The 25,019-nt window shown below is 38.4% G+C and overlaps 1 protein-coding gene across 1 annotated transcript; it reads left to right on the top strand.

Moving 5' to 3' along the window:
- The first annotated feature begins 17,299 nt into the window (after window positions 1–17,299).
- On the top strand, window positions 17,300–17,941 carry LOC101599890 (P2Y purinoceptor 6-like). The gene has a single exon (XM_004666958.2). It carries the CDS (start codon window positions 17,300–17,302, stop codon window positions 17,939–17,941), a length of 642 nt encoding a protein of 213 aa, XP_004667015.1.
- The last annotated feature ends 7,078 nt before the right edge of the window (window positions 17,942–25,019 follow it).

Genomic DNA, 25,019 nt, shown 5'->3' on the forward strand with positions numbered 1-25,019 from the left:
CACGCCCGGCTGTAATATAATTTTAAATCAGGCTTTTCATTTTGTTTTTCTTCCACACGACTTCTTTGGCTGTTCAGAATCTTTCATGGAACCAAATAAATTTTAGGGTTAGGTTTTATACTTCTTCTTCTTCTTTTTTTTTTTTTTTGGTTTTTTGAGGTAGGGTCTCACTGTAGACAAGGCTGACCTGGAATTCACTAAGGAGTCTCAGGGTGGCCTCGAACTCACACTGATCCACCTGCCTCTGCCTCCTGAGTGCTGGGATTAAAGGTGTGCACCACCATGCCCTGTTTATACTTCTTTTTTATGAGGTAGGGTTTCACTGTAGCCCAGGCTAACCTGGAATTCACTATACAATCTCAGGGTAACCTCAAACTCACGGTGATCCTCCTACCTCTGCTTCCCAAGTAATGGAATTAAAGGCATGCACCCCTATGCCTGGCTACATTTTTATATTTCTGTGAAGACTATTAAAGGGATTTTAGTAGGGACTGTATTTTCATACCCATGACAAGATAACTTTCCATTTAGTTCTGTTTTCTTTAGCTTCATATATCCCTTTATATTCTCATTTCATTTAAGACTAGCATGAATGCCTCTTTTTTATTAGGTTATTTATTATTTTGATACCTTTTAATGCTTCCATGGTGTTCTATTGTTTGAATTTACCATAATTATTAAGTATTAACATTACAAATGGGCTGGAGAGATGGCTTAGAAATTAAGGCACTTGCCTATGAAGCCCAAGGACTCATATTCAACTCCCAGATCCCACATAAGACAGATGCACAAGGTCATGCATGTGCACAAGGAGGTGTACACATCTAGAGTTCAAGTACAGTGGCTGGAGGCCCTGGCATGCCAACTTTCTTTCTCTTACTCTCATAAAACATTTTTAAAAATGTAAAATAATGTTACAAATGTTTTGCTCTGGGATGAACTCTATGCTTACATGATCCTTGTGCCCTATAGGGTGGTTAAAATTACAAATGATTTCTGTTTTAAGTAAATACATTGTGTAAGATTATTCCTCATGTATAATCTTACATCTAAATCTTGTTATTCACATTGTCTCTGCTAAATAGAAATGTTTATTCTTATCCAGACTTAGGATCTGACCACATGTCTGACTGTAGCTCTGCAACAATAAGCTATTGAGGTTTTTGCTACATGGAACAAATGCTAAACAGAACATATCATTGATCTCAACTGCTTGTCTTTTTCTAGTTCTCAAAGCCTATGACAAAGAGAGCAAGTGTCCATGCATAACTCCACAAATCAGGAAATGATTCAGGAAAGATGACACAAAAGCACCATCTACTTTGATTTTGTAGCCAAGACAAGCTGCAGTGTGGAGCCTCCGCTGAAATTGTGAAATGGTGGAGAGAAAACTGCCAGAAGTCAGAAAGCTTGCTTCTAGTTTCTACTCAGATCCTAGCTTTTTGTAGGATCTACAAATTACTTCCCCTTTCTGGAGCTCAGTTTCATCATCTGGTAAGTGAAAGGAGTCATAGTAGTAGATGTTCTTATAAGCTTCCTGACTTGAAAAGCCCAAGGAGAGAATTAGGTAATATCTATGAATATATGACGAAAGAAGGTTTAGAATGTCAGGACTCAGTTATGGTAGGCATTGCTTATTTTGTTTATAAATGTATTTCCTATGTCTGATATGTGTTTGATTATTTTTGTTTTAATATTTTTGGTGGTAAGAACACTTGAAAAATTTCAAGGTTATTAGTACCATATCTTTAAATAAAGTTCCCATTCTATCTATACTTTATGAACCTTTATTAACCTGTGCAAAGTTTGCACCCTTTGACTAACACCTCTTCTATATTTTCCCTACCAATTCACCTCTAGTAATCACCATTCTACATCCTGGGAAAAATTACATTTTAAAAGTTATAAAAGATTAGAGGGTGACTCATTCTTCCAAAGAAAGTAGTAAGATTCCTGTTATTTGAGTCATGCTAACCTGGACCACAGTAGATTGTGGCAGGGCCTAAACTCTGGCTGGTTTTCTTCAGTTACCAGAATATATCTCTAGTCATTGTGTGTGTGTGTGTGTGTGTGTGTGTGTGTGTGTGTATGGGTTGCTTTTTTTAAAATGACATTTTCTTAGGGGGCAAAGTGATGAAATTAAGAGTATAGGTGGGGACTGGAGAGAGGGTTTAGGGGTTATTGCACTTGACGGTGAAGCCAAAGGACCTAGGTTCAATTCCCCAGGACCCACATAAGCCATAAGGTGGCGTATGTGTCTGGAGTTTGTAGTGGCCTAGGGCCCTGGTGCACCCAATCTCTTTCTCTCTATCTGCCCCTCTCTTTTTCACTCTCTCACAAATAAATAAAAGTTTAAAATATTATAACCAAAAGAGTATAGGTAACAGTGTCAGGTTCATGACTGATTATTCAAAAAATTGATTTTAGTATATCAATGTGAAATGTCAGGGAAATCTGTCCTGGACCCATCCTAATTCACTATTTTCATTGCTGACTTACATATGAACATTGATAATGTGATAAAATACATAGGTGGTGGAAATCTGGGAGACAGAATAAAAAGAGTTAATGATATCAGTAGAATCCAGAAAGCTTTGATGTGTCTGATGCAGCCTTGTTTTCATGAGACAGAGAGAGAGAGAGAGAGAGAGAGAGAGAGAGAGAGAGAGAGAGAGAGAGAGTTGGAGCACCAGAGCCTCCAGCCAGTGCAGTTAAACTCCAGACCTTTATGCCACCATGTGCGCATGTGTGACCTTGGTGCTTGTGTCACCATGTGAGTCTGGCTTACCTGGGATCTGGAGAGTGAAACATGAGTCCTTAGGCTTTGTAGGCAAGTGCCTTAACTAATAAGCCATCTCTGCAGCCCCCTTTTATATTCTTTCAATTTTATTTATGCATTTATTTGAGAGAGAGGGGGAGAGAGAAAGAGAGAGAGAGAATGGGCATGCCAGGGCCTCCAGCCACTGCAAATGAACTCCAGATGCATGTGCCTCCTTGTGCTTCTGGCTTATGCGGGTCCTGGAGAATTGAACCAGGATCCTTTGGCTTTGCAGGAAAACACTTAACTGCTAAGCCATATGTCCAGCCCCTCTTTTATATTTTTAAAAATTTTTTTAATTATTTTTATTTATTTATTTGAGAGCGACAGACACAGAGAGAGGCAGAGAGAGAGAATGGGTGAGGCAGGGCTTCTAGCCACTGCAAACGAACTCCAGATGTGTGTGCCCCCTTGTGCATCTGGCTAACGTGCGTCCTGGGGAATGGAGCCTCGAACCGGGGTTCTTAGGCTTCACAGGCAAGCGCTTAACCCCTAAGCCATCTCTCCAGCCCCCTTTTATATATTTTGAGTTAGGGTTTTACTCTAGCCCAGACTGCCCTGACACTCTGTAGTCCCAGGCTGACCTTGTACTCACTTCAGTCCTCCTACCTCTGCCTCCCAAGTGCTGGGATTAAAAGCATGTGCCACCACACCCAGCTTGATGTAGACTTAAAAAAATATGTATTTATTTATTTTTCTATGAGAGAGAGAGACAGGGGGGGCAGAGACAGAATGGGTGTGTCAGGGCCTCCTACCACTGCAAACAAACTCTGGACACATGTGCCACTTGGTGCGCCTGGCTTTCCATAAGTACTGGGGAATGGAAGACAGGGCCATCTGGATTTACAAGCAAGTGCCTTTAATCACTGGGTTATTGCTCCAGCTTCTGATGCAAACTTGTATTGGTATTTCAATCATGTATATGGTAGGAGGAGAAGAAGATGCCTTGGGCTAGGGAATTGATTCATTATCTATTATTACTAGTGAGTAGTATACCTCTTTGATAGTTGAATCAGATAATCTCCTGGTAAGCAAAGTAACTTTATTTAGATCTGAGTTCTTTCACTAGGTAGAAATTAATCTTCCAATTTATAGAGTTATGTAGTTAGAGTCAATACCAGCCCTTTGACTTTTCCTTTAGATTTCTGGCAGGGAATTGCCAATTATTTAATGATTTGTCTCCTTAAAACAACCATAAAGTATGAGCTGGCAGTGTTTATATTTCATTTATTTGCCAAAATGAGAGCTCATCTTAATATGTGTCAAGCAAGTATTATGCTGAGATTTGTACAAAAGCTAAAGTTCTTCCAATCTAAGACAGTCAACCTTATGTGTATGGAAGATCAAACACCTATACAAATTACTTTCATGGTGCATGCTGATGAGTGAGAAGGGCCAAATGAGAGACTTAAGTTTGGGAATGGAGAGAAGGAGGGGAAGTAAGTGTGTGCTCTTGGATGATCTTTTTGAAAGTGATGGGAACTTGATGTTCATTATAGCCAAACTACTGAGGACCTTGCTATAACCATTCACTTTGGAAGAACTAAATATTTTTGTGGAACCCTGTAATTCTTTCACAAAATGGCACAGAGACATTGAGAAAGAAAACAGCACAGCTTGGAGTTATATGCAGGCCAATGTCAAAGTTTAATTTTAGAGCTTTTAAAAAAAATAATAGAGAGAGAGAGAGAGACAGAGACAGAGAGCGACAGAGAGAGGAAGTTTGGGTGCACCAGGGCCTCTAACTGCTGCAAATGAATTCCACATACATTATCACTTTGTGTATTTGGTGTTATGTGGGTATAGGGGAATTGAACCCAGGCTGTTAGACTTTGCAAGCCAATACTTTTAACCACTGAGCCAAGTCTCCAGTCCCTAATTTTAGAACTTTATTATAGTCCTGGGAATTGAACCTAAGGCCTTATGCATGCTTGTCAAGTGCTCTACCTCAGAGCAATCGTCCAAACCTATTTATTTCTATTTTCATTTTATTCCCTTTCTATAGAAATAGGAGCCCCCTGCTGTTCATCACCACTAGCAGCTGCTCTTTTCTGCTAATTGGGAATGAAATTGAGAATATGTCTTGGCTCTGGGAGAGAGAGAAAGGAGCAGGTGCTAGAACTCAGATATCGAAATAGACCAGTGATCTGTTTACCAGTCAATCATTCTCCAATGGCAGATCATCAAGGACAACTATGTCAGCTGTGAGCCAACAGCTGCCAGTAGTCCTTGCACTTTGGGGATACTCCTGGCTAAGTATGAGCTTGCTATACACAGACATTATAATGTCAGGGCAAGTCCTGACTGTCTGACAAACTTCTACCTCAGTAAAAGCTAGGTAGTCTGCCAAATCTTGATGATCTACAAAATAAGCAGTTTCTTCTTTTTTAAAAAAAAAACCTATTACTTATAAGCAGGAGAGAAAGGGAGGGAGAGAAAGAGAGAGATAATATGAGAATGGGCACACCAGGGACATTGCCACTGCAAACGAACTGCAGATGCATGTGCCACTTTGCGCATCTGGCTTTATGTGGGCACTGGGGAATCAAACTGAGGCTATCAGGCTTTGCAAGCAAACTCCTTAACTGCTGAGCAATCTCTCCAGCTCTTAACACTATCTTTTTTTTTCTTTCTTAACACTATCTTTTAAGAAGTTACTAATATGTTCTAAGTAGGGTAAAATTCCCAAGGATATAGCTATGGAATCCTAAAACCATGGTACTCTGTTTTAGAGTTTAGGATTCCTGAGGTCTCCTATACTTACCACAGTAGGCCTGGCTCCTTTACCTAAACTCCTCGTAATCTCATATTTAAACCTCTGATTTACCCAGTGTGCTGCTAGTTCTGGTTTTATCAATTATTCTGAGTTTTCCCATTTGAAAAGTGAGTACTTAGCTCCGTGCACAGTTGGGGTTGTTTGTTGAGAAAACTGTTATATGAAGAAAAATGGGTGGCATAAATACAAGGTAATACTATTGTTAAATTCCATTGTGGAAACTAGGAATATTTGGAAACTGCTTTGCTTTAATTTTCAGTTTGAAAACAAAACAAAACAAAACAAAAAACAAAACAAAACAAAACAAAACAAAACAAAACGTTTGTCTTCAAATTTAGTTCCCTGAACCTCAGGGTGAACTCTAGTCTATTTTAGTGACTTTTTTTTGTTTGTTTGTTTTGCCTGCTTGTATTCTCTTCTGTTTTCTTTCCCTCGTTACTCCCTGTTTCTTTCTTCCCCCCTCTCTATCCTACCTTCTTCCCTCCTTCCTCTTCCCTTACCCTTTCTGCTCTCCTGCTATCTCTTTCTCACTGTAAAATAGGGCAAAAAGCTACATCTCTTGGCATAGTTTCTTATGGAAACACAGATATCACACCCTTCTTAAGACTGATTCTGTCTTGAAGTGCTACTTTTTTTCATTATATGTATATGTTTCTTTATTTATCACCTGGCTTCCATCACAAAGGATTGGAAACTGCCAAGCTTTAATTTGTTTAAAACTTCAGGTGCTGTTCCAATTGATGAGAACTTCATTCCTTGAATCGTCAAAAGAAAAAAAATAAGTTACTGAGTTATGCTGAAAAATAGAAGTATCATCTTTTCCACATTACACAAAAAGTTATTAAGGGCAGTGATTCAGGCATTGCTTGTGAAATCGGCTTCAGCAAATTCACTGCAGACCCATGCAGATTGAAGAGTTTCCCCTCAGTTTACAAAGAAATGTAACACAGGGAAGAAGAAATATAAACAAACGTTTGTTCCGTTTGCTCCGGTGCCATTCCACTACACCAGCCTCTTGGGGGGTGTCTTTGGTTGGAGTCATCATCATCATGTAAGTGGGACATCTGTTTTTGAATATGTAAAACTAGAAGTGTTGAACATGTCTGTAACTAATCTCTATAAGCATGTGTATAAGGTTGGATGGGAAGAAAAAAATCAACCAAATTGCCTGCAGATGGGAACATGACTTTTTACCTTAAATCGTTGCACCCAATGTACTTGTTAAGCACTTAACTCTCATCACCTACTGTTATTTGTTAGCAGATTTTTGTGGGTGTGTGCGCACAGATGTTTTTTGCTCTTTCTTTTTTTTAAAGTTTTTTTTTTGTTCATTTTTTATTTATTTATTTGAGAGCGACAGACATAGAGAGAAAGACAGATAGAGGGAAAGAGAGAGAATGGGCGCTCCAGGGCTTCCAGCCACTGCAAATGAACTCCAGACACGTGCGCCCCCTTGTGCATCTGGCTTACGTGGGACCTGGGGAACAGAGCCTCGAACCGGGGTCCTTAGGCTTCACAGGCAAGTGCTTAACCGCTAAGCCATCTCTCCAGCCCTTTCTTGCTCTTTCTGACTAGACTCTAAACTCCTGGAGGGTGGGATACCATATCTTTATCCTGAGCATTTCTGTTTGATGTCATCAAAACTGCTGGCTAGAAGCCACATTTTCCTAGTCAGAAGATAAACTGTATAGCCAACGTGACCATTTCTGGTAGCAGTTTCAATTTTCCATTTGAATTAAAAAAAAACCTTCATAAAAAATACCAACTTGACCTTACAGTAAAATAACAAGTATGCATTTTGTTTTTTGTGTAAGTATACCCTCAAATCAGCTTGGCAACTACAAATAGAGTATATACTGTTCAGATGTCAGATTGCTCTTATTGTTTTGAAATTTATTTACATTTATCTTTTTTTTTTTTTTTTGGTTTTTCGAGGTAGGGTCTCACTCTGGTCCAGGCTGTCCTGGAATTAACTCTGTAGTCTCAGGGTGGCCTTGAACTCACGGTGATCCTCCTACCTCTGCCTCCCGAGTGCTGGGATTAAAGGCGTGCGCCACCACACCCAGCTTTACATTTATCTTTTAAACAATTGTTGAAATATAATTCTCTAGAAAAAAAATCATCACATATCTAATGTATACAATTTATGAGTTTGAATATATGCATACATCCATGAAGTCATCACCATAGTCAATGAGATAAACATTTAGATTATTTTGATAGAAATAATAGCCCATAGTTTTATTTTTGTGTGGACGGGAGTTCACCCACTTGACATATGCACGCACTCACTCATGCAAGGGCTTTTGAAGTGGGATTCCTGGCCTAGATAAGGAGATATGGTGGTCTATAGAATTTGGAACAGCAGTTTTCTTATTCAGTTTCCTGCTCTGACCCACTTCCCATTAAGTATTATTCACCAAGGAATCCCCTTTCTGATCTACCAAGGCACAAAATGTCATGGCTTGTCCAAAATAGAGGAGCACTGTTGACCTTTTGTGCTATAGAAAACCTCCCTTTTGTTAAACACAGGAACATAATTCTTGCCTCAAAAATGAAAAGGGGGGAAAAGATATAACTTGTAGTTCATGGACAATATATTAGAGTTGGCCTGACCATGTTGTCCTTTGTCTTCTAATCTTTTCTGAATAAAATGACAAATAAAGAATATTTTTGGGGGCATTATCTTATTATCTTTTGGTTTTCTGCCTTTCAATATTTCACATTGTATCCAGTTACGTCATCTGTATTCCACTTGTAAATTCCTTGAAGGACAACACATGCCTTTTTTTTTTTTCATGGTAAGGTCTTGTTGTAACCCAGGCTGATGTGGAATTCATTATGTCTCAGGCTAGCCTTAAACTTACAGTGATCCTCCTACCTCTGCTTCCCGAGTTCTGGGATTCGAAACCCATTTTTTATCTGTCTGTGCCATAACATATTACCTGCAAATAATAGACAAATAGACTCTTGCAAATAATAGACATTTTATATATGCTAATTGATTTATGGTTCATTGAAGGTTTATATCTTCTTTAATATCTTTGGGTATCCTGAGTTTTCTTTTCACTCTCTCACAGTGAAAGTGACTGATTGCCCCCTGAAGCTTGTTGGGTAGCAAGGGGAGAGAGAGAATGGGGGTAGAAACTGTGAGGTTTGCAAATAGAGGACTCAAGGGGGAATGTGTCCATGTGGTATAATGGGAGAGGAGGTCACAAAAACTGCTATGAAAATAATTATTCTCAGACTACTCAGAGTACCTATAACTCAGTAACCTTAATCTTATAAGCTATGTATTAAAGCATTACTTCTCTAGAAGGCTATTACTAAAATAAAAGATTTATCAGGAATAGAGCCCATGGGTACATTTCTAGAAATTGTATTAGCTGTTATACTGCCTATACCTTTCCTAGAGGATAATCATGAATGAGATTTCACTCTTGAGAACACAGGGACATGTATTGTATGATGACATCCACAAGTGGAAATTTTAACCAATTTTCACTATAAATTAATCAATGTTGACTTAACAAAGATGGAAATGGTGGTATTATATAGATCAAATGTGTCCATCAGTATTATAATACTTCCTCCTCAATTAATTAGTTTTCTTATTTGCTTGTGCATTTTGTGAAGGCATGCATATTTAGAAAATGTTTTATTTAAGCCAGGCATGGTGGCACACGCCTAATCCCAGCACTCAGGAAGCAGAGGTAGGAGGATCACCATGAGTTCAAGGCCACCCTGAGACTACATAGTGAATTCCAGGTCAGCCTGGGCTAGAGCAAGACCCTACCTTGAAAAAACAAAATAAATAAATAAATAATTTTCAAGCAGATGAAAGAGAGAGAAAGTGTGTGTGTGTGTGTGTGTGTATGTGCATGTGCATGCATGCACACATGTGTGCCAGGACTTGTAGCTTCCAGATGTATGTGCCACTTTGGGCATCTGGATTTATGAGGGTACTGGGGAAAGAACCCAGGTAGTTAGGCTTTGCAGGCAAGCAGCTTAATCACTGAGCAATCTCTCTATCCCCACTTTTTTTTTTTTTTTTTACTATTTTACCTTCAGTGTGTAGAACAGACAAAATCTTTATGAAATGTGAAATGAATGAGTTTAAGTAGGTGGATATCAAAAGAAAAGTATGTGTCATTCAGAGCTAACAGCATTGTGAAGCAGTTGTTCTTTGGATGTGGCATAAAGCAAGAGATTTTATGCTGTTTATTAAAAAAAAAATGTGGAATCCTGAGGCTGGAGAGATGGTTTCATGGTTAAGGCACTTGCCTGCAAAACCTAACAACCTGAGTTCAATTCCCTAGTACCTATGTAAAACCAGATGCACAAAGTGGCACATGTTTTTGGAGTTTGTTTGCAGCAGTTAGAGCCCCTGGTGAGCCCATTCTCTCTCTCCCTGCAAATAAATAAAGTTTTTAAAATAAAAAAAAAATTATGTGGAACCCTGGTCACAGAAACCTTTTTGTAGTTACTGAAATATTCTTTCTTTGTATTTTTTCCTACAGTCTCAGTTACTGATGGTGACTGAAATGATGTAAGCAAGTGCATTTTCCCCATTACATACATTTCCAGAAACTCTAAAATTCTTCCACTGAAGTTTTTAACTTTTCAGACTACATGTCAATGATATATTTGATAGAAATCAATGGAAAGGGATATACCAAGAATAATCCTGAATGACAGGAGAGAAGAAACAAAGAGATTGGTAGTGGTAATACTAGTCACTGTTAGTATGGGTTTCTCACCCTGAGCTGTGATTGTCCCATGTACTTATTTACCTCCTTTTATTTTTATACCTTTACTGCTCAGTACAACTTTCTGCCTACTACCTAAATGGTACCTGGGTGAGTTACTATGGATCTTAAAGACATGGCTTTCAGTATTCATTAATTAAAACCAACTGGATGAGTTACTAATAAATATCTGCCATTATGATAGTAAGACCTTTTTCCTGCTACAAGCAACTCTTGGTTTAGAGGCATGCAAATAAATTAACAATTGTTAAACCATGGATAAATGCAATAGATAAATGTTCAAGAGATATTTTGAGCAATAAAGACATACCTAACCAAAGATGAATTAAATGATGGCACAATATAAACTTTTTTTTTTTTCTGAGGTAGCATCTCAGTAGGGTCTCATTCTAGCTCAGGCTGACCTGAAATTCACTATGTAGTCTCAGGCTGACCTTGAAGTCAGTGCCATCCTCCTACTTCTGCCTCCCAAGTGCTGGGATTAAAGGCATGTGCCACTATGCCTGGCATTAGAACATAAACTTTTAGTTGAAAAGAATTTCATCCCAAACATTAATATGAGGCACCATACTAATGGCATTTGTTGTCAATCAATACTTTATTACTAATACAAGAGATTTTATGACATATATAAAAAGTAAAAATAACCCCCCTAAAACTAATAGCCTCACAAACCTTACAAGTTCACTGCTTCTTAAAATTAGCAAGTCATGATTGTAATTACTAATAGCCACCCTGGAGATTAAGGAGAATTTTAGAGGTTGAGTCATTATTACTCAGGGGAAAACTAGGAAGCTATGAATTTCAAGGGAAAGGGAAAGGGAAAGTATAAATAGAATTATGTAGAAAAGAGAGGATTAACAAAATATTTGGTGTTCTCAAGAGTTCTCATGTATCAGAGTGTAAAGTTTGAGCACGAGAGTGGCAATGGTTGGGTAGCAGAAGTTGGCAAGGAAGAGAGCATGACACACCTTGAGTAAGATCTTAGATTATATCTTTTATACCACGGAAATAAATGAGGGTTTTTTAGCAGTGGCATCACCTGATCACACTTTGATTATAAGCTTCCGGGCCTGGTTAAGGCATTTGCCTGCAAAGCCAAAGGACCCAGGTTAGATTCCCTAGGACCCACGTTAGCCAGATGCACAAGGGGGTGTACGTGTCTGGAGTTCATTTGCAGTGGCTGTATGCCCTGCCATGCCCATTCTGTCTCTCTCTGTCTTCCCCTCCCTCTTTCTCTGTCAATAAATAAATAAAAATAAAATATTTTAAAAAAGAACAATAGCTCTCACATGTAGCTCTTTTTTCCCCCCACAAGTACCTAGATTAGGCATAGCTTCATGGGATTTTCTCATATATTATCATAATTAATCCTCATAATATCATAATGATTTGAGTAATATTCTTCTCTTCATAGGTGGAGAAGTGTAAATTTTGAAAAGTCGAGTAATTTTTCCAACTTCATGTAACTAATAAGTGACAGCTCATGATTTGAAATATGGGGAATAAGTATACTTATTTAGCCACTTTGCTAAAAACTTTTTATTGACTGCTTGCATCACCTAGATAAGCCTTGACATCCTGATCCTTCTATGTCAGCCTTGCAAGAGATTAAAGTTATATGGCACTGTAAAGTGAGCACGATGTTATATTTATCTACATTTCCTTTTTTTTTTTTTTTTTTTTTTTGGTTTTTTGAGGTAGGGTCTCAGGCTGACTTGGAATTCACTATATAGTCTCAGGGTGGCCTCAAACTCATGGCCATCCTCTACTTCCGCTTCCCAAGTGCTGGGATTAAAGTTGTGCGCCACCAAACTCAGCTTCTCTGTATTTCTGTATACCTGGCTTAGAGACAAACAGAAGTCACTTCCTTGTAGGAGCTCTTAAAAAAATGGAATGAAACACTTGTTTAGTTAATGGCAGGTAAACAGAAGGCTCTGCTGGTCTGAATAGCATTACCTGGGGCCTGCATTGCTTAGCAAAGTCCTTAAGATAAGCTGGACTCCTGGTCACAGGCCTACCTTGAACCCCCCCCCCCCCGCCCCAGGGTGGGCACTTCCATAAACTGACCAACAGATCTGTTTACAAGTTTCTTTTTTTTGTTGTTGTTTACTTTTATGGCTGTAACTGTCAAATGTAAATTGTTATTTATGCTTTAACTCCCATCTGTGGTTATTTCCAATAAAAGCTGACACTCCTGAACAGTTCAGGGCTGCCCCCCCCCCCCCGAGATTCCTTCTGGGGCACAGACCTAGTATACCAGATTTTTTTTCTTTTCTTTCTTTTTTACCCAATAAAACTTTACTTCACAAAAAAACTTTTTATTGATAATTTTCATACATGTAAATAATATATTTTGAGCATAATCCCCTCTCATTACCTTTTTTGTCCCCTCTCCACCATCCTCCTTCCTCTGAATCCCTTCTTGCCATCTAGCTCCTCTTTTATTTTGATGGAATGTTGATGGGCCCAATATTATGCAGGCCTTGGGCATGTAATGACAGCTGCTGTGAGGTCATGAATCTAATGGCCACTTAATGCCTGGGAGAAAGCAATCTAAAACACCCCTCTTTATTCTGTGGCTTTTACATTCCTTCTACTCCTCCTATAATATTCCCTGAGCCTTAGTGAGTGCTATGTAGATGACTTATTTAGTTCTGAGCACTTAGCAGTCATTTATTCTCTGCACTTTGATGAGTTCTGAGTCTCCTCAGTAGTCACTGACATCTGCAAAAAATAAGCTTCTCTGACCATAGGTGAAGGCAACACTAATCTGGGCATAGGCATAAATATGTAGAGGGAAATTTTGTGGGCACAGCATAACTATTCATTGAAATAATAGTGGTGGCTTCCCCCTTAGGATTATTACCTTCCTAGCCATAGATTTTGACTAGGCTTTCAGTAGCAGGCATAAATTCCCTCTTGTGGAACAAATCTCAAATCCAGTCAGAGAGCAGTTGGTTACTCCCATAACAGTCAGGCCAAGACTCCCCCGGCAGGTTTCATAGCCCTCTCCAACACTATGACAGCTAGGAGGCTTCCAGCTCAGGTCCAGCTTGATTTCTCAGTGTCATATGACTGAAGCATATCTTTAACAATAGGGTTTTACCATCTAGTTCTGGTAGGCAACCAAGCACTATTAGTAATAATAACCTGTATTATTTGGGAGCTCACACACACACACACACACTCACACACACTGGGGGATATCTTACCCCTGGAAAGGTGCTTTTACTACAGCAACCTATGACTTCTGGGAGCAGTATTATTGATCCCCATACAGTGCTTCTTCCCAAAATATCTCATTTTAAAATTATTTTTTAAATTGGTAAACCAAGGTTTTTATATGACTTTTTTTGTTTGTTTGTTTGTTTTTGAGGTAGGATCTCACTCTAGTCCAGGCTGACCTGGAATTCATTATGTAATCTCAGGGTGGCCTTGGACTCAAGGCAATTCTCCTACCTCTGCCTCCTGAGTGCTGGGATTAAAGGCGTGCGCCACCACACCTGGCTTCATATGGCTGTTTTCCAAACATATTTAATTTTGGTTAACCCTTTCCCCACTCTCTCTTCTCCTCCATCAACTTTCCCTGATCCCACTTAGACCTTTCCACTTTCAGAATCCCATCCCTCTATTTATATATCTACAATCCCCTCCCATTAAGCCTTCTACCACCTCCCCTTCATGGCCATTTTCTAGCTTACTGGCCTTTACTTATTCTCACTCTAACGTATATACAAATGTAAGAATTTGAATTTAGGATCCACATATGAGAAAGATCATGCAGTATTTGACTTTCTGAGCTTGAGTTACCTTACTTAGAATATTAATTTATAGATCCATCTATTTCCTGTGAATTTCATCTTTATTTATAGCTGAATATAATTTCATTGAATTATATTATTAATTATTCCATTGAATTATTTTATATTATTACATATATTATATTATATATATTATATATTATATATATTATATATTATATTATATTATTTATATTATATTATTTAATTATTTCATTGAATTATTCATTGAATGAATACTGCATCTTTATTATGCAATTATCAGTTGATGGTCATCTAAGCTTATTTCATTTCCTAGCTGTTGTTACTATAGCAGCAATAAACCTGGGTGAGCAAGTATCTCTATGGTAAAGTATAGAGTCCTTGGTGTTTATGATAGAACTATTTTTTTTTTAAGATTAAGTTTGGTTTCCATGAGACCAGTTAAGAAGGTATAGTGAGTTGATGAGATTCTGAACTCAGTCAGTGGAACTGAGGAAAAAAAGTGACAGAAAAAGAGATAAAGAGAAGAATTTTACAAGCTTGTATAAATAAGGTAAAGTTAGCAGGATGGTACAAAGGAGATTTCTAGTCAGAAATGACTTCCATGTTTGTTTGGATTAAAGATTTGTTTGTCTGAATTTAAGCCATTCAAGTCCATAGATCTTGAAGGTAGATGGAGCTTAGGTTTTAAAATTTAAAAAAGAGACTTAAGTAGAATGAAAGCAGAGTTGTATGTGAATGTGTAGATAGAACATAGAAGTAGACTGATGGTGGAATGCTAGAGGATATCAATTTTGGAGCAAGTGATGATCTAGAGTCAAAGAAGGAATCAGAGAATGTGGCATGCTAGAGGCTAAGGGGATGTAATATCACCAATGAAGGCATAAACATGAGTATCAAAGGTAGCAAAGAAGTCCCTTATCAAAAGGATTGAGAAGATATACTGTACTTGCCATAAGGCAGAGAGCCTTAGGGAAAGGAGTATTGCTGGAATATTGTGGGAAGAAGTCAGATCACATAGGTTGCAGCAAGAAAGGAAGTGAGAAAGTGATGACAATGGAGTAGATAAATCATTCAAGAAGTTTGATGAGAGAGAGAAGAGAGAATGTGTGTGTGTGTGTGTGTGTGTGTGTGTGTATGTGTGTGTGTGTGAGAGAGAGAGAGTGTGTGTGTGTGTGTGTGCTGAGGGCTATAGGTAGAGGCAGTGTAGACAAAAGAGTTTCCTCTTTGAGTTTTATAGTTTGCAAGAGAGTTAAGAATTCTCATGGGTTGAAGGAGAGAGAGGAGCTGTTTAACACAGAAATGTCCTGGAGGAGGTTAAAGTGGATAGTACTGAGGGTGAAATGGAGAGAGAACTGATTTAGGGGGAAAGTATTATGACTGATAACCAGAGAAAACAAAATATTCAAAAGTAATTTGGTAGGAGAAGATGAATAGGTAAGCATATTTGGGGAAATAAGAGAAATTAAACTTTCCAGATAAATTTTACCATTTTTCTAGATGTGTGTATGTGTGGTATGCATGTGTGTATAATGTGTGTATGCATGTTCACATCTTCTTTTTTGCCTTATGATGAAACACTAAAATTTAAAATCTCCATATGGAATTTGAAAACAGTCAATAAAGTCTTCTATTTTATGAAAATTAATATGTTTTTATGTACAGTAAAAAAAGTACCATAAAATTACTTTAACAATGAGGGAATATTAAAGGTCAGAAGAGAGAAAAAAAAAAGTATGATTTTTTTTTTTTGGTAGGGTCTCACTCTAGCCCAGGCTGACCTAGAATTCACTATGTAGTCTCAGGGTAGCCTTGAAGTCATGGAAGTCCTCCTACTTCTGCCTCCTGAGTGCTGGGATTAAAGGTGTGTACTACCATGCCCAGCAACAAGTATCACTTTTAAAAACTTTTGGTATTGACATCCTAGCCTATAACCTCCACATTAATGGGAAGAATCCAATATAAACTCTTGTTAAATCTTCAGAAAACATGTTGGGACACACAGAACAAAAGCCTGGTAGTCAGACAAACCTGGTTTGGCATTCCCCTACGTCTTATATGTGAAATTAGTCAAGTTACTCAACCTAAGATTTAGATTTTTTTTCTTCATCTTTAAGGGTAGCACTCCTACATTTATAGGCCAGTATTAAATCAAGAGCCATTATTGTATTCTAGGAAGAAATCCTACTTCATTACGATGTATGATCTTTTAAATATATTAAATATTCTTAGATACATATGAGAATAATAATATTATTATATAGTTCTCTTCAAAGTGAAATTTCCCTCATTTTATATTTTATATCAACTTTCATTTAGCTTGTGTTTAACCAGACAAATCTTGAATTATCTCATCATCAGTACTTGAAACAGAGAGAGAGGGAGGGAGGGAGGATGAATTTGAGTTGTACTATAAATGCTTAATTGATTTCCTTATGGGCAGATTTAATATGCCACTGTTAAACACTTACCTCACATATATCTCAGTTGGTGTCATGATGTTAGATACTATAGAAGACATAAAGGACATTTCAGATGAACAGAGAAATTGTTCCAGGCATGCTACTTTCCAATGTGAAAAATCACAGTATGAAGAATTATATAATTCATTCTGTTTTGAGCAGGGTCTCTGCTTAGAGGGAGAGAACACCTCTGTTTCTAATTTTCTTTCACAAAACTTTAATTGTAACAAGTATATCCATTTTTAGTCATTCCAAGAGGAATTCTGCTTTTTCTCCATTAGATATGTGGTCCAAGTTTTTTCCTCTGCTTGTGATATATACATCTATCTGAGAAGAAAAATCACTTCCATTTCTTCACTTAAGTGAAATAATCAGAATATTGACACAAAACATGAGGAAAGATGTGATTTTATATGTAGAAAGCACTGAACTAGAATAGATTTTTGCTTTTACCATCAATTGTCACCATCAGTAAAGTGTAATTTCATGTGTCTATATGACCTACTGTGACATTAGCTCCAATAATAAGAAAGATAATAACATCCTTGTCTGCTACATAATTAAGTTTGGGGGGCAAGTATAGTTTTAAGTGACTTTAAGTTATTGTTTTGCATATATTCTTACATCACGCTTCTCTACTTCACTGCAGGAATCCTGCTCAACTTAATATTTTTACAAATCGAGACCATATGAAAGATCTTCGAAGGTACTTGGCATTCAAATATATCCAATATCTGGTCCTACCTTCTCCAACTATCATCATCTCTCTGCTAGGATTGTTTGCCAGTCTGTATGTTATGCTGATATTCACACTACCTTCGGTATCCAGAAAACCCACTGCAGTGTTTATTAGCAACATAGCTCAGGCCGATATCTTAGTTGGCTGCAGCATTTTTTCTGCCATGATTCCAGATGTGATAAAAAGTGAAATGTTATCAGTGTCTTTTCAATCAACCTTAAAGCAGAATTTCCAGATTGCAAATGTACATGCCAGCTCCCTTTTCCTCAGCTGTGTTAGCCTTGAGGCCTTTCTAATAATTTTTCTTCCAGTTGAGACTCGCCACATAAGGAATGTTAGATGTGCCAAGGTAGCTTCTCAGATCATCTGGACTGCCATCATCAGTGAGTGCTTCCTTTATCAGCTCGAATGCTTCACAGACCTCAGCATCTCCTCCTCTCTTGGTACTCACTGGCAACTTCTGCTGCTGCTGAATTTCTTCCATGGAGTCTCAAAACTGCTGAAGTCACTTATTTTCCCAATTGGACTACTTTTAAGGATCTTCAATGCATATCTCTTTTATAAGGTGTATTTCAGAAATTTTTATGGTTAATTGTATATGTCAGGAATGCTGGATATGTTGCCTAGTTTTTTTATTCAAATACTAATCTAGATGTTACTGTGAAATTTTGTAGATGTGATTAAAGTTTATAATTACTTTTAAGTAAAAAAGAACACTATAAATATTTTATGTGGACCTCATCTAATCCACTGAAGGCTTTAAGATCAGGGTTTTTTTTTTCCCTCTCCCGGGGCAATAAGACCTTCTGACCTAGATCTATAACATATAAATCCTACTTGAATTTGCAAGCTTCTGGCCTACCTTGAAAACTAAAGATGACAGCTCTGTTTTGTCTGAGATTTTAGCTTAATGGTTTTCCCTACAGATTTTGAACTTACCAGCCTTGACAGTCATGTATGAAAATTGCTTAAAATAAAAAAAAATAATATACTATTGGCTTTGTGCTTCTTTGAGCTGTACTTTTGGAAAACCCTGACTAATACTGATTTGCTACTATGAATCATTCCATAGGAATCTAATCTTAAGGATGAATTTTGAAAATTGGTTTTGGGACTGTTGAACTTGGTTCCTATAATCTGATTAGATTTAAGGTTACTAGGGTTTCTATTTCCAGCAGTAAAGAGGGTTCTTATGGTGCACAGTGTTATACTGCACTACACAAAGGTAAGATATCACTATTGGATACACTTAAGCAAACAGTTATATATTTTTTGAGGCAGAGACTCATATACCCCAGTCAGGCCCCAAACTCCTGATCCTCCTGACTATACCTCCTGAGTGCTGGGATTATAGCCATGAAACACCATACTTGGACATCAACAAATATATGTATATATATATATATATATATATATATATATATATATATATATATATTTAAATTTTTATTTATTTATTTGAGAGAGATAGAGGGAGAGAGAGAACAATAACTCTAGACAAATGCACCACCTTGTGCATCTGGCTTATATGGGTACTGGGGAATCAAACCTGGGTCCTTTGGCTTTGCAAGCAAGCTCTTTAACTGATAAACCATCTCTCCAGCCAGGAAGCACAAATATTTTGATACCCTGCTTCATACTTGTAAAACTAGTGAGTTTTGAGATATTGATCAATTGCTACTGATTTTGGTAAAGAAAGGGATGAGCTTAAGGCATGAAATTAGCAATTCAAGTGCTGAGAATTAATGACCTGAAAACATTTTAGTCTGCCCTGTAAGAAACTTTTACTTGTAGTAGAGCTGACATAGTGAAAGTCCAAACCCCAAAGTTACAACGTAAACAGACATCCTATCCTTGCAGGATATCTGTTAGTAAAGTGAAGACATTTGTTGGGAAGGAATAAGATCTTCAGAAGTGTTGTAGAGATATATGTGCAGATGCTAATGAAGCCAGTGACACTGAAACCCTAAATTTAGCCAACTTATTTTTGACAGTAGAAGCAGTTTTCTGCCTGTCCCTGAGAAGGAACTTTCCTTTGCCCAAGTAAACTATAATGGCATCCTCTATGGAGGCTGATGTTTCTGAATATATAACTAGACTCAAGTCCCAGCAGGCCTCAAAGGGTGTGGTACAATATATGTTACATAAAAGTCTGTGTTAAGGTCCAATCGTCATGATTTTTATAATTTGTACAGATGGAAATCTGAATAAAATATTAGTAATAGGTGTTAAGGTTTTTTTTTTTAATTTAATTTATTAGTTTTCAGCAAATACAGGCAGTCTGGTACCATTGTTTAGGTTCATCCATGATCTACCCCCTCCCAATGGACCCTCCTTGTTGATGTAAATGGGTCGTGCATTGTGGAGTTAGCCCACAGTTATTGGTACGATAAATGTCTGCATATCATGACCCAACATGTGACTCTGACATTCTTTCCACCCCCTCTTCCGCAAAATTTCCTTGAGCCATGTTGGGTTCATTTTTGGTCTGCTTCAGTGCTGAGGTGTTGGGGTGCCTCTGAGGCTCTGGCTCTCTGATTTGGTAGGAGTTGATTTTTCTCTGTGTTGGTCTCCTTCCCCTTTGTGCTGGTATCCGGTTCATCAGGAAAACAGCACCCTTGTTTGTTTCGCCAATTTTCTTTAGTTTCAGTCGGGCCCCTTTTGAGGTATGTTGGGGCAGCTCTCTCCTTAGGATCTGCATCTATCTGAAAAAGAGAAGCAGATTCTCCAACAGAGAGTAAGTTAGCACCCGTAAAATTGAGATAACACTTACTTTTTTTTTTTTTTGGTTTTTCGAGGTAGGGTCTCACTCTGGCTCAGGCTGACCTGGAATTCACTATGTAGTCTCAGGGTGGCCTCGAACTCTCGGCGATCCTCCTACCTCTGCCTCCCAAGTGCTGGGATTAAAGGCGTGCGCCACCACGCCCGGCTCAACACTTACTTTTTTGATAGAGAGTTTAATAGGTGTAGGCCCTTTTGTACCCCATGATTAATGGTAGCTTGATATTGGAGAGTGGGCTTATGTTTGGATATGGTTCTGACTTGTTTCCCAGCTCCAGCTATGGGTGTCCTACCACTGAGGGGATCAGTTAGCCAAATCAAAGGCAGTTGGTTCCCCACCATGGCTGTGTGCCACTACTGCACTTGTGTGGGCATCACACCAGGTTATTTGTTGCTAATTAGGTTCGACAATGAGTTGCTTGGACAGATATTGGTCATTTCCCCCAGTCGCCCATGTAGCACCTTCTGGCGCTAGACATGCTGACTGTCTGGGGACTGACTCTCTCCTGGCTTCCAGCCATGCCATTCAATTTTACGTGTCAGCTGCGTATGGAGTCTTCAGCAATAGGGTCTTACCACTGGCCTTTGGTGGGTCATCAAGTACTCTGACAAAAATCTGCCAATGTTTCAGGAAACCTTGTAGGTTTCTCTGATCAAAAGCTCATTGTGGATAATAGCCCCATGCTGGTAGTGGGGGTTACAAGGTGATAAGATTTTATGATAATGGTAGACAGAATATTGAGTTGGATTAGAGTTAAAGAGCTTGGAAGCCGGGCGTGGTGGTGCACGCCTTTAATCCCAGCACTCGGGAGGTAGAGGTAGGAGAATTGCCATGAGTTCGAGGCCACCCTGAGACTCCATAGTGAATTCCAGGTCAGCCTGGGCTAGAGTGAGACCCTACCTCGAAAAACCAAAAAAAAAAAAAAAAAAAAGAGAGAGAGACTGGAATGTTAGAGAAGGTTTATCACATAAGATCTGCTCAGCCACACAGGTGGGACCAAAGAGCACCACTTTTACCATTGCTGGAAATAATACATTTGTGAAATGTTTGCCAACATTATTGAATAACTCTTCCCACTCTTTGCAGGACAAGAATTAGAGTGGGAACTGTAGCTTCTGACAGGGGGATCTTTAAATCAATAGATTGTCATCAGCTAATTGGTTGCACATATCACCAGAGATTAGATGAAAATGGTTATACTAATGTTCATTTGAGTCAAAAAACCACACAGACTAGTCTGACTCTGAGTCAGAAACCCACAGTTTTGTTTTGTTAATCATGATGTCTTTAAGAAAGGATGATGGTTAGTTTACTCAATTCTTACTTGATCTTTATATGTCGATGACTTCTAGGCCAAGTGCATGATTGGTTGAATCATCAAGAAGAAAGTCTTGGGAGATCACTTTGTAAAGTGCTTACCTTACAAGCAGAAAGTCCTGAATTCAATTTCCAGAATCCACATAAAATGCCTATAATTCCAGCACAGAGGAGATATACACATGCAGATCCTTGAAGCTCATTGTCCAGCCTATCTAGCCTAATTGGTGAGTTCTAGGCCAATGAGAAACCCTGTTTCAAAAAGAAGTGGATGAGAAATGACATCAAACCTTGTCCTTTGGCCTCTACATGCATAGTCATACATCTGCATATGCAGCTGCACATATTTATGTCCACACATACTTATGAACATGCATACACACATATACAGAAAGGAGGAGGAGGAGGGGAGAATGGTGCTGTGTGCCTGAAGCTGAGGTAGGAGAATCATGAGCTTGAGGCTAGCCTGAGATATATAGTGAGATCCTCTCCCACAATACAATTGACAGAAATAATTTCATTTTGTTCTTTTTGTATGTAGCATCTTGCTCTAGCCCAGCCTGGCTTGGAATTCACTATGTAGTCTCAGGCTGGCCTGGAACTCACAGTGATCCTCCTACCTCTGCCTCCTCAGTGCTGGGATTAAAGGCATGGTCACCACACCGGCCAGAAATAAAATTTAATCATCACAACCAAGTCTCATGACCCTTCAATCCATTCCTACACCCAAAGCCAGTTTTCAGAAACAGAATTACTTAAGCCAAGGGGAGGATGTATGCTTTTGAGGAAAGAAACACTAACAAAAATTATATTGTTTATTGTCTTCCTAGTCTTCCCAAAAGGGACTGTTGCTTCTTTGAGGCAAGCCCAACAGACTGATCTTTTTTTGTGAGACAGCATGAGAGAAAGAGAAACAGACACAGAGAGAATTGGCACACCAGGTCCTCCAGCCACTGAAATCAAACTCCAGATGCGTGCACTCCTTTGTGTTTGGCTTATATGAGACCTGGAGAATTGAACATAGGTCCTTAGGCTTTGCAGGCAAGCTCCTTGACCTCTAAGTAATCTCTCCAGCCCTGCGTTTTTTTTTTTTTTAAACTACTTTGTGCATTAAGAAACAAGTAATAGACTTTTGGAACATTACTGCAATGGATATGCTCAACAACTTGTAGAATCTCCACATTGATACCCTGGCCTACAGAGAAAGGGCTATTTGGCAGAAAAGGTTAAGTGAAAGCCATTAGAATTGCCTCTATCTAGGGACATCATAAAAAAAGCAATAGTTTCTTAGAGGGATTTAGTGATTATTATCACCTTTAAGGACTTAGAGATTTCAGAGGTGGGGATTCTCACCACTATCAATTCAACATGTCTACATTGTTACTCCCAGAACCTACCTGAGACAAAAGATACAGCAGGCCCCAAAAGCAAGTGTCAAGTGGTGACAATCTCCACAACAAGGTAGTAAAACAAAACAAAACAAAACAAAAACCCAGAAAATAGATCTTTGTGCAAGGTAGTGGATTATTATAAAGTCAACCAGGTTAAGTTTCCTCCAATTTCAGCCTCTTTGTCAGATGTAGTTTCATCATTTGAGCAAATAAACCCATCTTCTGGTATTAATATGCAGTTACCAATCTGAAAATATTTTCTTCTCCATACCTATTACTATGACTATCAGAGAGAATTTGTTTTCAGCTACCAAGACCAGTAATTCACCTTGCATGTCTTTAGGGTATATTGGCTCTCCACTCCTATGCCATAATTTAGTGTGTAGTGTTTGTTGCATTTATAAGACATCACACTAGTCCATTACATTAATAGCAGTATGCTTATTGGACCCAGTGCACCAAATGTGGCAACTACAACTTATCACTGAGATCTTTCTGTGTTCAGAAGGTTAGGAATAAGTCATCAGAAGTCTTCTGCTGCAATTAAATTTCTAAGAGGTCAGGAGTTTAGTCAATGTCAAGATATACTTTCTAATATGAAGGATTGGTTCTTGTATTTGGTCCCCTCTATAGCCAAAATAGCACAAGGTCTAGTGAGTGTCTTTGGATTTTGGAGCCAACATAGTGCTCACCTGAGTGTGGTATTTGAAATATTTATTTATTTATTTATTTATTTTGGTACTGAGTAAGCTGAACACATGTTGGTTGAATGGGCCTCAGAGCAAGAAAAGAATGCACTAGGCCTCGGCAGATGTGTAAGGTGCTCTGCCATTTGTCACCTATGATTAGGCAGACACATGAAGGTACAGGGAGCAATAGTGGCAGATGCTGATATATTTTGGAACCAATGCAAGGACTGTATACATGAGTCATAGCATAGGCAATTAGAGTTTTGAAGCAAAGCTCTACTATCATCAGTTGATAACTACCATTGGTGGTATAGTTTTGGCTTATTGGAGGGCCTTATGAAAGGTTAAATGTTCAACTGTGGGCCACCAGATTACATGCAACTGAGCTTCTCTTTTTGAACTCAGTGTTGTCTGATGCACAAAACCAGAAAATGGGTATTCACATCCATGTTCCATCATCCAATGGTTGTAGTGCACATGAAAATAGGCTTGAGCAAACCTGGAAGGCATAAGTTAGTTACAAGAAATGACCTGAATGTCAGTGGTCTCAACTGCTTGCTATGGATTGAATGTGCTGTCCCTTAAAGTTTTGTATACCGGAAGCTTGGCATCCCATGTCAAAGTTTGGAAAGATGGCAGGACCTTTAAAAGATAGAGCCTACTAGAAAGTGACTAGACTATGGGAATACTACCCTCTGAAGGAATTACTGCCAACTTTATGGAGTGAGCTAATTTTCATTGGAATAACCTTTACAGAGTGAAGCAAGTGGATATATTTATCTCCTTCTGCAATGATTGTTTCCTTTTCCATTTCTCTGCCATGTTGAAACATGGCTCCTCCCAGTCTTATTTCTGTTTGCAAAGCTGTGAGACAAATAAACACCATTTCATTTTTTTTAAATTTTATTTTTTTGGTTTTTTTGAGGTAGGGTCTCACTCTGGGCCAGGCTGACCTGGAATTAACTCTGTCATCTCAGGGTGGCCTTGAACTCATGGCAATCCTCCTACCTCTGCCTCCCGAGTGCTGGGATTAAAGGCGTGCGCCACCACGCCCGGATAACACCATTTCATTATATACTACCAAACCTTACATATTTTGTTATGACAACCAAAATCAGACTAAGACACTGAAATACCACAGATTTTGGAGGTTTATTGGAATATAAATTTTCAATCTATATTTTTTTGATGTAGGGTCTCATTCTAGACCAAGCTTTCAAGCTATTCTTTAATGATCCTCTGGAGTTCATTGGAATTTAGTGTACTATCCTCTCTAACTTGACTAATTTGGGACTTCTTTTTCTTTTGATTAGTATGACTAAGGGGTGAGGGGTTGTCATTCTCATTCTTGTTTATTTAAAAATATTATTTATTTACAAGCAGAGAGAGGGGTGGAGAAAGTGTGAAATAATGAGAGTGAGAGAGAATGGGCATGCCATGGCTTCTTGCTACTGCAAACACACTTGAGATACATGCACTACTTTGTGCATC

This window comes from Jaculus jaculus, chromosome X (genome assembly GCF_020740685.1).
Source record: "Jaculus jaculus isolate mJacJac1 chromosome X, mJacJac1.mat.Y.cur, whole genome shotgun sequence".
In the NCBI taxonomy this organism is placed as follows: Eukaryota; Metazoa; Chordata; class Mammalia; order Rodentia; family Dipodidae; genus Jaculus; species Jaculus jaculus.

What these genes read in the sequence shown, in the direction of transcription:
- LOC101599890 (XM_004666958.2), top strand. Translation starts at nt 17,300, where the DNA reads ATGAAAGATCTTCGAAGGTACTTGGCATTCAAATATATCCAATATCTG.